At 52.0% G+C, this 12171-nt stretch overlaps 1 protein-coding gene across 1 annotated transcript in view; it reads right to left on the bottom strand.

Annotated features, from left to right (window-relative positions):
- ASMT (acetylserotonin O-methyltransferase) overlaps positions 1 to 1624 on the bottom strand; it is a 22421-nt gene extending 20797 nt beyond the window's left edge. The window contains exon 1 of the mRNA XM_007128775.2: positions 1541 to 1624. Within this exon, the coding sequence (XP_007128837.2) occupies positions 1541 to 1624 (84 nt within the window). The remainder of the gene's footprint in view (positions 1 to 1540) is intronic.
- Positions 1625 to 12171: the final 10547 nt, after the last annotated feature.

The following is a 12171-nucleotide window of genomic DNA, read 5'->3' as shown; positions in this document are numbered from 1 at the left end:
GCATGCCGCGGAGCGGCTGGGCCCGTGAGCCGTGGCCGCTGAGCCTGCGCGTCCGGAGCCTGCGCTCCACAGCGGGAGAAGCCACAGCAGTGAGAGGACCGCGTACCGCAAAAAAAAAAACAACAAAAAAAGTTGAAATGGTAAATTTTATAGTATGTCTATTTTACCACAATAAAAGCATTTTTTAAATGATGCTTCCACCTCGCACCCAAGAAGAGACTGCTCCTGCTGTTGGAGGGGTTGAGCTCTAATCCTGCCCCATGGAGTGGATGGACTGGTCCCCAGGGAGGGTGGGTGCCAGGGCCCGGTGGTGGCGTCCCCCTAGAGGCAGGGGCCGAGGGGGTCATTCATGGGCTGGCCAGCCGCGCAGGAGCAAAGGTGTGGGAGCCTGGTAGGTCCAGGCGTCTGCAGCAGCTGCCCCCACCCTGTCCGTCCACAGAAGCTCTTCACGGAACCTGCCCGGAACAGCAGGAGCCTGTCCTGGGAAATGCACACCCCCCGTGAGGGACTCTGAGGCCCCCAAAGGGGATGCCCGAGGGATATCGAGGGGCACATGCAACCACGGGAAACCACACGTGAGTTTTCAAAATCCTGTAATCCTCTCCCTGTCCCTCGCTAGTCACACTGATCAGCTGGGAGCAGAAATTCGGGGGCTGGGGGACAGACAGGGCCTTCTGCTTTTTCATCCTGGACCCTTCCTTCTGCATTGTTTTCATTTCCCAAACAAGGAAATATGTGCATTCCTGTATTAATTTTCTGGTGCAGCTGTAACAAATGACCACAAACTGGGGAGCTGTAAACCACAAACATTCATCCTCACCTAGTCCTGGAGACTAGACGTCGGAAGTCAAGGTGTCCCAGGGCCGAGGTCCCTCCAGAGGCTCCAGGGGAGGGTCCTTCCCGCCTCTTCCAGCTTCTGGGGGCTCCAGGCGTCCCTGGGCTTGGGGCCACCTCCCTCCCATCTCTGCGTCTGTCTTCACGTGGCTTCTCCTCTGTGTCTGTCTCTCTTCTGTCTCTTAGAAGGACCCTGTCATTGGATGTAGGGCCACCCTCCTCCAGGAGGACCTCATCTCAGACCCTTCACTTTGTCATTGGACGTAGGGCCACCCTCCTCCAGGAGGACCTCATCTCAGACCCTTCACTTCATCATATCTGCAAACACCCCTTTTCCAAACAAGGTCCCGTTCCTGGGTTCTGGGGATTAGGACAAGGACATATGTTTTGGGGGGACCATCATTTAATCCGCTACACCAGGGTGATCAATTATTTCCACTGGAGGCGTTTCAGTCACCAATGAACCATGGTGAGCCATGCTAATCCCAGAGGAAGCCCAGAACCTGCCCTGAACCGGGTCCTGCCATGGCCCAGCCCCGCTGGGGAGCTGCTCTCCCCCTTTTCCAGCCATTTCTGATGCTCAGGTTTAAACCCTCAGAGCCCAGATGGGGGCTGCAGCTCACCCCCGCACCTGCCCCTGCCGCGGTGGCCCTCCTGCCTTTCTCCACCCTGGACCCCGGCAAGCAGGACCTCAGTGTCAGCTGACCATGCCACGGTGGACACAGCCTGAAGGCGAGAGCGATGGGGGACCCCTGGGAGGGACCCACAGGAGGGCAGAGGGGCTGGCCATCGAGACCATTTGCTTGATTAAAACGCAAGCAGCCCTTTCTCAGCCAAATCCCCCTTGGCTGCAGGATCAGTCCGGGATCTTCACTTAAGGTGATTAGTTTAGTAATGAGATTGAGTGATGAGACGCACCGGGGCACACGCAGAGACTGAACCTATGAAATTCAAGGTCGGTGCTTGGATTTACTCTTCCAGGGGCAGAAAGCGTTACCGACCGGGGTTCTTGGCCTCCTTAATCAACAGAAATTGATCAGAGGCCAGACAAGAAATTCAGGCAAAGCTTTACTGGGGTCCCTGCTGCAGCAGGGGGGAGCGAGAACAAGTAATAGGTGCCCTTGCCCGGCTCCCCGAGGAGGGGGGAGCTGGTTCCTTCTACGGGGTGAGGGTAGGGGTGTGGCCAGGGGTCGGGCCAGAGGGGAGGCTTAGGGAGTCTGCCCGCCCCTTTGGTGGTGTCGAGTGCAGGGCGCATGCGCAGTGCCCCGCTTTTGCTCCGGGCTCTTCAGAGGTCGCAGTGGGGTTTTTGGTCCCTTTGTATCTTTTGTCCAGAATTTGCCCCAACTGCGCACGCACGCAGTTATTTTTAGTCCCATACAGTCTGTTTGTATTTTGTTGCGGGAAGAGAGGTGTGTCCAGGTTCAAGCACTGCGGCACTGCGGCACTGCAGCAAAGGGTCCCAGGTCCCAGCCTGTCTCAAAAGGACTTAGAGGCCATGAGAGCCCCAAGGTGCCTGGCCGTGCTGAGCTCTTCATTGGAGCATCTGTGCCGCGCAGCCAGGCCCTCAACGGTCCCCATTTCTACCAGAACAAGGAAGACGGCATCCTGACAGAAGGCTATCCTCATCGGCCAGAAAAGAATTTAAGTTGACCAGCGTTCTTTAAAAATGAGCCTAGGGGCTTCCCTGGCAGTGCAGTGGTTAAGAAGACTCCGCGCTTCCACGGCAGGGGGCGTGGGTTCGATCCCCGGTTGGGGAACTAAGATCCCACATGCCGCGCAGCGCGGCCAAAGAAAATAAAAGAAAAAAGCACACAGATATCCGTTGGAGAGATTGCGGGTTTGGTTCCAGGCCACCCCAATAAAACAAATATTGTGAGTCATAGTAATACCATCCAAACCCACAGACACCATAACAAATAACTTAAAGGTTTGAAATGCTGCGAGAATGACCAAAATGTGACACAGAGACACAAAGTGAGCAAATGATGTTGGAAAAATGGTGCCAATAGACTTGCTCGACACAGGGGGGCCCCAAACCTTCCATTTCTAAAAAATCCACCATCTGTAAAGTGAAGTAAAGCAAAGCATGACAAAACAATGTCTGCCCATCCGTGGAAACTTAGGAAGAACCAGAACACGAAAGTAGCCTCAGGTGATCGCACGTACAGGCTGGATGAAAATGCACGGCCTGCTCTGGGCTGCGTGGCTGCCCTGCCTCTGTCTCCGGGGGTCCCTACACGTCACTGTTGAAGACAGACACGTGCAGGGCAGAGACGGATATCCCCACTGCTCCTCTGCTTCTGAGTACAGCAGCTTGCAAACAGCCTCTTCTGCTTTCACTGCAAACAACCATGCGCGTTTTAAAAACATCTCTAAACCATATGATCCAGTGAAACACTGACTGGTAAAGATCCATGCGCCCCAATGTTCACAGCAGCACTATTCACAGTAGCCAAGACATGGAAGCAACCTAAGTGTCCATCAGCAGAGGACTGGATAAGGAAGATGTGGCACATATGTACAATGGAATACTACTCAGCCATAAAAAAGAATGAAATAATGCCATTTGCAGCCACATGGTGGACCTAGAGATGATCATACTAAGTGAAGCAAGCCAGCCAGAGAAAGAGAAATGTCATATAATATCACTTATACGTGGAATCTAAAATATGACACAAATACCCACGAAACAGAAACAGACTCACAGACGTAGAGAACAGACTGGTGGTTGCCAAGGGGGAGAGGGGGTGGGGGAGGGATGGACTGGGAGTTTGGGGTTGGTAGATGCAAACTATTATATATAGGATGGATCAACAACAAGGTCCTCCTGCAGAGCCCAGGGGACTCTATTCAATACCCTGGGATAAACCATCATGGAAAAGAATATGAAAAAGAATGCATATATACGTATAACTGAAACACTTTGCTGTACAGCAGAAATTAACACATTGTAAATCAAGTCTACCTCAATAAAATAAATTTTTAAAAAAAAATCTCTAACTTAAACGTAAGCACAAATGTATAATGTCTCTGAAGAACGCTTTCGCGCCTGCCCAGAGAACATCACAAGGAGATGAACTGATGGAGAGAAATCCCCTTTCCTGGAGAGAAAAATCCGAACTGTGATTCCCAACACGGCTGCTGCGGTAGGAACGTGGGATGTCCCCAGAGTTAACCCGTGAATCGAGGGCACTTTTGTAAAAAGGTCTAAGGAAGCTTGGGGGGTGGATCCACGGACTTGGAGCCTCTGATGATTTGAGCATCAAGACACCTCGTTCTTGAGACAGTTACCCTCACATCTGGCCACAGGCTCTGACCTCAGGAACCACAGTAGCATTTAAGGAAACAGAGAAGGAACAGGACCCTTTAGCTGCCCAAATCCTCCACGTTGACTGCATGTGGGAGCCGCCTGGCGGAGGGGCCATTCCTGGGCTGGCTTGGACCCCCGAATCAGGAACTCAGGCTTTCGGCTTTTTAAACACTCCCAGGGCTGACGTGCAAAGAAGATGGAAAATCAGGGGTTCAACGTGATCTAGTCATTAGGTGAGAAATGGTTGTATCAATTCCAAAATGTACATTTAAAAAACCCAAACACTTCACATCTCTGTGATTAGGATGTTGCACTGGGTTGAAGGCTGTCCCCCTAAAATTCATGGAACCTCAGAAAAGACCTTATTTGGAAAGGCAGTCTTTGCGGGCGTGATGCAGTGAAGCGTCTGAGGTGAGGTCCTCCTGGAGGAGGTGGCCCTACATCCAATGACAGGGTCCTTCTAAGGGACAGAAGAGGAGAGACCCAGACACAGAGGAGAAGCCCCGGGAAGACAGAGGCAGAGACGGGAGGGAGGCGGCCACGAGCCCAGGGACGCCCGGAGCCCCCGGAAGCTGGAAGAGGCGGGAAGGACCCTCCCCGGGAGCCTCCGGAGGGAGCGCGGCCCTGGGACACCTTGACCCTCACATGCCCGGCCTCCAGGACTGGGGAAGGATGACTGTTTGTTATTTTAAGCCCCCACCTTGTGGCCATCTGTCACAGACGCCCCAGGAAACCCATACAGATTTCTCACCAGCAGCGGCGAGTCACGGATCAGTGGTCGACGGCAGGGTTCCTGTTTCAGAGGTGCACCCCTAACTCTGCGCCTTGCAGCGGGTGGGGTCCAAGGCTGAGGAGATACTGAGCTGCTGTAAGAATGACGCATGAGCAGGAGAGACGCCCCGGGCTGTGAGCCGCGTGGGCCTAAGCCTGGAGAGGCTGAAGCACGGCGGGTGGGCAGGGCCCACACCATCCTTTACTCCTCCCCCAAGGCCCAGGAGGGCGGGGCTGGCCGATGTCTGGGGAGCTGTACACCCTCCAGTCCCTGAACCAAACCAGCCTTCTAAACCTTTTCAAAGGTCGAGGCGCCCAGGGAATTGTAACCGAGTGGGACCCCCTGGGGCCTTCCCGGGACAGACCCCTCCCCCAGGCCGTCTGCTGTAGCTCCTCTCTGAAGTACTTAGATAACACTATCTGATACACACTTCCGGAGTTGTTTTGCAGAGGCTAAAACCACCACCAGGTGGAAGAAATTAACTACCTGATGATCATGAACACACAGCCCCCGGACCTACTGGCACCTGAGGACTGATGACGTTAACCCCTGTGACCCCGTCCTGGTACCTCACCGTCAGTCAATCAGAGAATTGTGCAGGAGCTGATCACACATCCTGGGACACGCCTACCGCACTTTGCCTTTAAAAACGCTCTGCCGAAGCCCGTCGGGGAGTTTGGGTCTCTTGGGCACCCGCCCCGTTCTCCTTGCTGGGCCCCGCAAGGAAGCTGCACTTTCCTCCGCCACAGGGGTGAAGGAGACTGGCTCGACCGCACACAGGACCCGAGTTTGGTTCCGTTACAGAGTTAGACCAAGAACCCGGGAGAGGAGAAATCAAAGAAAAAGCCAAAACACCATATTCTTAGGTTTTTCTTCGTGTAAAATGCACATAACACAAAACTGACCATTTTAACCATGTCAGGTCAACAGCTCAGAAGCATTTAGGACTTTCACAGTGTTGTGCAAACATCACCTCTATCAAACCTTCTCATCCCTCCAAGGAGACCCCGTCCCCCATTAAATGTCACTCCCCCTCCCCCTCCCCCAGCCCCCGACAACCGTGAATCTCCTTTCTTGTCTCTGTGGATTGGCCCGTTCTGGACGTTTCCTACCAACGGAATCACACGCTGTGTGTCCTTCTGGATCTGCTTCTCTGAGCATCCTGTGCTCAAGGTCCATCCATGCGTCAGGGCTTGTGTCAGAGCTTCACTCCTTTTCATGGCTGAGTCATATTCCACTGTGTGCGTGGACCCCAGGCTGTGTATCCATCCATGGACACTTGGGTTGTTTCCACATTTATCGCCGTTGTAGATACTGCTGTTATGAATATCCCTGTACAAGCTTTTCTTAGATGACTGTTTTCAGTTCCTCTGGGTGTACACTTCGCAGTGGGATGACTGGGTCCCACGGTACGTATATGTTTAACTTTTTAGGAAACTGCTAAACTGCTTCCCACGGCAGCTGCCCTATTTACATTCCCACCAACAGTGCACAGGGACGCCATTTCTCCACATCCTCGTCAGTGTCTATTTCCCTTCTATTATTACTATCAGTGATGATGGTTAGTAGTAGTAGTAGTAGTAGTAGTATTGCGTACTTGGAGACCACCTGGTATTCGTTACTTGCAGCTCCTGTGATACCTCAGACTGGCGGCTTATAAACAACACACATTTATTCCGCACGGTGCCGGAGGCTGGACGTCTGAGATCCCGGCGAGGGCAGATTTAGCATCTGGTGAGGACCCTCCTCCTGGTTCCTAGATGGACATCTTCTCGCTGTGTCCTCACACGGAGGAAGGGGCCAGGGAGCTCCCCGGGGTCTCTTTTCTAAGGACACTAATCCCATCCACGGGGGCTGCACCCTCATGACCTCCTCACCTCCCAGGGGCCGCACCTCCTGACACCATCGCCTTGGGGGTAAGGGCCCCCCCAACACGTCTGAATCTGGGGGGACGCAAACGCTCCATCTACAGCGCCTGGGTGCGAGCGTTCTGACGGGGCGGTGAGGGTGGTGGGAGGGTGAGGGCAGTGCCTGAGTTGCAGGGCAGGAGAGAAGAGCCTCCTGTAGGGGTTTTATGGAGGAGAGCAGAGATGGGGGGACTCAGGCTGAAGCGGGTGCGGGGAGACACGTACACAGCTCGGGGGTGGAGAAGTCAGCCTGTCCGAGGGCTGATGGGAGGGGCCTGATGTGAGAGGGGGGTGCGTATGGCACCCGGGAAGGGCCTGCCCGGAGGAGGGGGCTGGGCCTCAGGCACGCCGTGTGCGCGTGGGCAGTGGGGCATGTGGGAGGGGTTGGAAGGGACGCTCCACGAAGTGCACCCCCTCCTCCGACGAAGCATCGGCATCACCTGGAAAACACCTGTTACAGGCGCTCCATCCGCGCCCCCCGCCCCCGCCCACATCTGCCGGGTGGAATCCTGCCTTCTCCTCTCACCCCAAGGTGAGTCCAGAACACCTGAAGTCTGAAACCAGACCGCCATCCTGGGGCAGGGGTCTTTCAGGTACCCCCTACGCTTTTTTTTTTTTTAATATCATCTAAATGCAAATGCAAACGGTGCAATGCTTGGCATATAATAGACATTTTTCAAATTTGCTGCATTCTTTAGAGTGTCTGATAGAATCTAAACACCCTAGCGACTTAATAACTATATCCATCCACTTAAAACTCCACAAAATAAGTGTGTTTAAGATAATAATGTTATATGGTTTCCCTTTCTAGTTCTATGCACATTCTCAACTCACTTTTCTCCCCGCCAGGATTCTGGGCTCTATTTTTTGTGCTTAGAAATGTACCTGGTCACTCCCATCATACTTGTGAAGTAAGATGTCTATACACGAGGTGACGGAGGTTAACTAGCCTTTTTGTGGTGATCGTTTTGCAGTATACACAAATTTCAAACCAATATGTCGATTATATCTCAATAAAACTAGAAAATATAAAATATATAAAGTGAAATTGTATGAGAATTTACTTTTTTGTGTTTTTTACTGTTAGCAGAAGGTTTTATGTGTTTTATGTGCTCTGACTCATCATGAACAGGTGTATAAATGAAAACTTTGCAAATGTTAGGTATTACCTGACGTTCGATTGGAAATGCGTCCTCTAAACGAGGTGGACAGGGCTTCCTCTCATGATGGCTCAGAATGAACTTTTTCCCGGTTTTCCTTGTGTCTGGGGGAACCTGGTTCATGTACTTGGTGGGAGCAGAAACATGGACAGAAGGGTGTCATTTCCTTTTTAACAATCTCCCAGCAGACACCTCCAGGAGGCCCTTCTTCCGTTCCGCTGTCACCGTGTCACTCCCAGACCCACCTCTCCAGGTGACACTGGGACCCTAGAAGCCGTGTCATCTTGGGGAGCAGAGCCCAAGTGCGAGGAAGGAGGAGGCACGGTGCCTCCATGGGGGCCGGGAGAGGGAGGAGAAAGGGGACGCTGGAGGCACTTTCCCAGGCCGATCAGTTACAAGAACAAGTTTAGAGTGAAGCCGAGGACTTAGAGATGGACCCGATCCCCTTCAAACGGTGTGTGCATCAAGGACCCCGTGAGCTGGCATCAAACCCCAGGTGGAAGGTTACAGGGCAAAGACGGGAATTGGGGAATCTAGCAAGACGGCAGCCGAGGTGACGCAGGTGAGCCGGTGGGGTTTCCGCCGTGCGTGTTGAGCAGGGATATGCGTGGTGAGGAAAAGCACAAGTGCCCGGAGAAGCGAGGAATGGTTACGGAGATGACAACCTCCTCTTTGGCAGTACTTTAAAAATCCAGATTAGTGAGCAACTATAAAACGAGAGGTCAAAAATCCCTTTGTATCGGTAGTTGCCTGTTAGATTCAGGGTTTGCAGGAGTGAAGATGGCAGTGAAAGGGGTGAATCAACTGCCCGACACCACGTTAATCTCCTTCTTCCCTGGAGCCCTCCCTGAGAGCTCTGCGCCTTTGGTCATTTCCCAGTCTCTCCTCGAATGCAGGTTGCTAGGTTCCAGAGGACACAAGAGCCACGGTCAAGTCCCAAATCCCAGAACACCTGGTGACCCCCAGGCCCTTAAGTCTGGAGAACATCTCCACCGGGTGAAACTGTGATAAATTGGGGGTGGTTTTTATTTACCCACAATGAGATAATGATCCCGCTCGGCTAGAAAGAGGCTCAGGACAAAATGCTTGAGACAGAGAGAAAAGGAGGAGGAAACCTCCCATTCATTCACCCCAGAAGTTGGCAGGACAACACTTCTAGGGTGCAAACCTTCTGTTTCCTCAATAAACGTGTTCCTTAGTCACAGCGCCCTTGGTTACAATCTAGTCACCTCAGAACTAAGAAAAATCCTGGTTTGTGAAGATAAAATCTAATCAGTTAACAGACGTGTTTCAATTAATCTCTGTATTTTATCACTAACAACTCCTACAGAAAACAAGAGAACTTTTAGAAAATAAACGAAAGCACAATTGTCCCTCGGTATCTACAGGGATCGGTTCCAGGACCCACCGCCGGTACCAAAATTCGCCGATGCTGAAGTCCCAGAGTCCACCTCCCGTTTCCATGGTTCCGCACACACGGATTCAACCAAACGCAGATGGTAAACATAGTATCCAATCTGCGGTTCACTGAATCCGTGGATGTGGCACCCGTGGATAAGGGTTGGTTGCACTGGTAACCTGGGAAATCCCACCCTAAGTCATAAGGACGACAAGTGTCTTAAACCCAAGATGAGTCCAAACGACCAGGATCCCACACAGGCAGTATGGGCGCTCTTCACCTGGTCCCCACGCCAATCCCTGCCGTCGGCCTCACAGAAGAGGGGTTGTTGGGTGAAACGGTTCTAAGCCAGGCTCCCGAATCCTCATTCTTAGTCACGTTGCCTCTAAAAGTATCTGCTGTGTCACAACAAAAAACTACTGTCCTCTCCTCTGCAGAGCTTGGCTTGAAAAGAGAGAACAATCATGGCTTACGCCAAAATCTTCTTCTTCCCTGACACCCTTGGATGCTGTGTGTGTGTCTAGGAGACACATACACGTAACGGACATCTCTTTCCATCAAATTCCTTTCCTCCCCATTCACCAGCAAACAGACTTCAGGACAAGGAAAATTATCAGGGTACAGAAGGGCACTGCAAATGACCAAGGAGCCAGTCCTCCAAGGAGACGTGACAATCCTTAACTTGTACGCAACTAATAACACAGCGTCAAACACAAAAGGCAGAAGCTGATAGGCCTTTGAGGAGAAAAAGATGCATCTGCTGCTACGGTTGGAGATGTCAACGCCACCCCTCTCTCGGGAACTGACAGATCCATTAGGCGGAGGACCAGTCGGTAAGGGAGGATTGGCCCAGGCAGCATTTATTACGCCTCCGCCTTCTGCTGCGTAGCTCAGTGGTTTTGGAGATGGAATATGCATGATCAGTGGAACGGGTTTAGAATTCAGATACCTGACTCTCGTCCACAGCGATACCGCGCCTGACCTCAGAGATGTCCCCTGATCTGACTCTCCCTCACTTCAGAGAAACCTCCTCTGACCTCACGGAGATCTCCCTTGACTTCAGAGACCTCCCCTACATACACATGCAACGCCACGTGGCCTGCTCCTCATTCCTGTACTTGCTCCTTCAAGATCCCCATGTTTCAGGGGGCCTGTCTCATCCAGCAACATATCCTGGGCACCCAGAGTGACACCCAGTCCCCCGACTTTCTCAGAGCTCCTGATGGGGCAAAAACTACTCAATGCCAGGCTGCAGGAATCCTGACACAGCTGCCCGTGTGCATCTCCGAGAGGCATCTCCAATCACTGGGCATCTGAGCACGTCCTACACCCACACCTTGGCTGGTGACAGACCAGACCAATGCCAGCACAGAGAAGGAAAGTACAAGTCTGTTGTGCCGACCTGAGATTTTGACAATGATGTGACTAGGGAGGAAAAGGCATATAACTGCCCTCCACGTGCTGAGAAGATCTGGGTTTGACTTAAACACAGACAGACGGAGGGATCACTTGCAGCTCGGGGTCGTGGCAGGGGCACTGACACCTACCTGCTACCTCAACTCAAGGTGAAAAGAGAACCACTTTCTTTAAATCTTTTTTTTTTTTTTTTTTTAATGGCACTGTAGCTTTAGAAAGACTGCTTCTGTGAACTTGCTAAACTTTTATGTTCCTGGTAAACAAATCGAATGAGTCTCAGGACAAGTGTTCTCCTCTAGGGGGTTATTTTACGATAGTCACAGCATGTGAAAGGAATCTTTAGAAATCAGCGATTTCATATATGCCAAATTACGCTGAGGTCAGTAAGGTAGCCCAAAGAACTTCAAAACGAGAAAACACATAAGTATGAGAAACATTAGTTCATTGGAAAAGGATTTTATTTCACCATAAAAATGCAAACTGGAATAAACACCATCTCTCCTAAGGCGGACGATACAGCTATTTTTAAGTATTTCTGAGCTTCACTCAGAGAAGCCAACGATTATAAAATTTAACATGTTTGCAGCATTAAATCTGAAACGTTCCAAGTAAAAATAATTTAGCAAAACGGTTTCTTAAAAAAACCACACAGGCTAACCTTGACTAGGAACCAAAACTAATTTTAATCAACCTTTTCTTGTTTTTACGCTGAATTGCTTGAATTTGTAGAAAAGTGAGTGTCTGGAACCCTCCGTACCACTTCTGCACCTGCCCACACCTAAAAAGATGGCATGTCTGAGTTTCCGCGTTGCAGAATGTACAGCTTCCCCGCCGATGACGTAAATGCACCAGAACCATTTTCCTTTGGCATCCGACCCAAACTTTGTTCCCAATCCGTCAAACTTACAAAAGAGGAAAAAAACCAAAAAACAAAAAAAACACCCGCAGGGCGAGGCTTCCTCTTTTCCGTGCCCCGTGGGGCTGTGGCCGCCACACCGGACAGTCCGTCCCCGTGACGCGACAGGCGGCTCCCGTGAAGCGAGTACGAGAGGCGTCTCCGAGCAGGTGCAGGGATTCGGCGCTGCCAGCCTGTGTGCCCGGGGCGGGGCGGTCTGCAGTTCTCACGGCTGGCGGCCTACGTGTTCGTCCTGATTCTGAGAGAGCTGCTGACGTTAAAGCTATTGGATCAACAGTTTCAAGGGAAACGGAAGCTCGTGGCCGGGGACGACGCCTCTAAACTAGACCCACGGCCACGAAGGAAAGGAGGCTGGAGGCGCTGCCTTCCTCACCAGAGGCTCCCTGGGTGTGCTGGGGCGGGGGGGCGGGGGGGGGGGGCTGCAAGCAGCAGCGGGACGTGCGCTGCGCGGTCCCGG

This window comes from Physeter macrocephalus, chromosome 7 (assembly GCF_002837175.3).
Source record: "Physeter macrocephalus isolate SW-GA chromosome 7, ASM283717v5, whole genome shotgun sequence".
NCBI classification, from domain to species: Eukaryota; Metazoa; Chordata; class Mammalia; order Artiodactyla; family Physeteridae; genus Physeter; species Physeter macrocephalus.
This window is presented reverse-complemented; position numbering and strand designations above follow the sequence as displayed.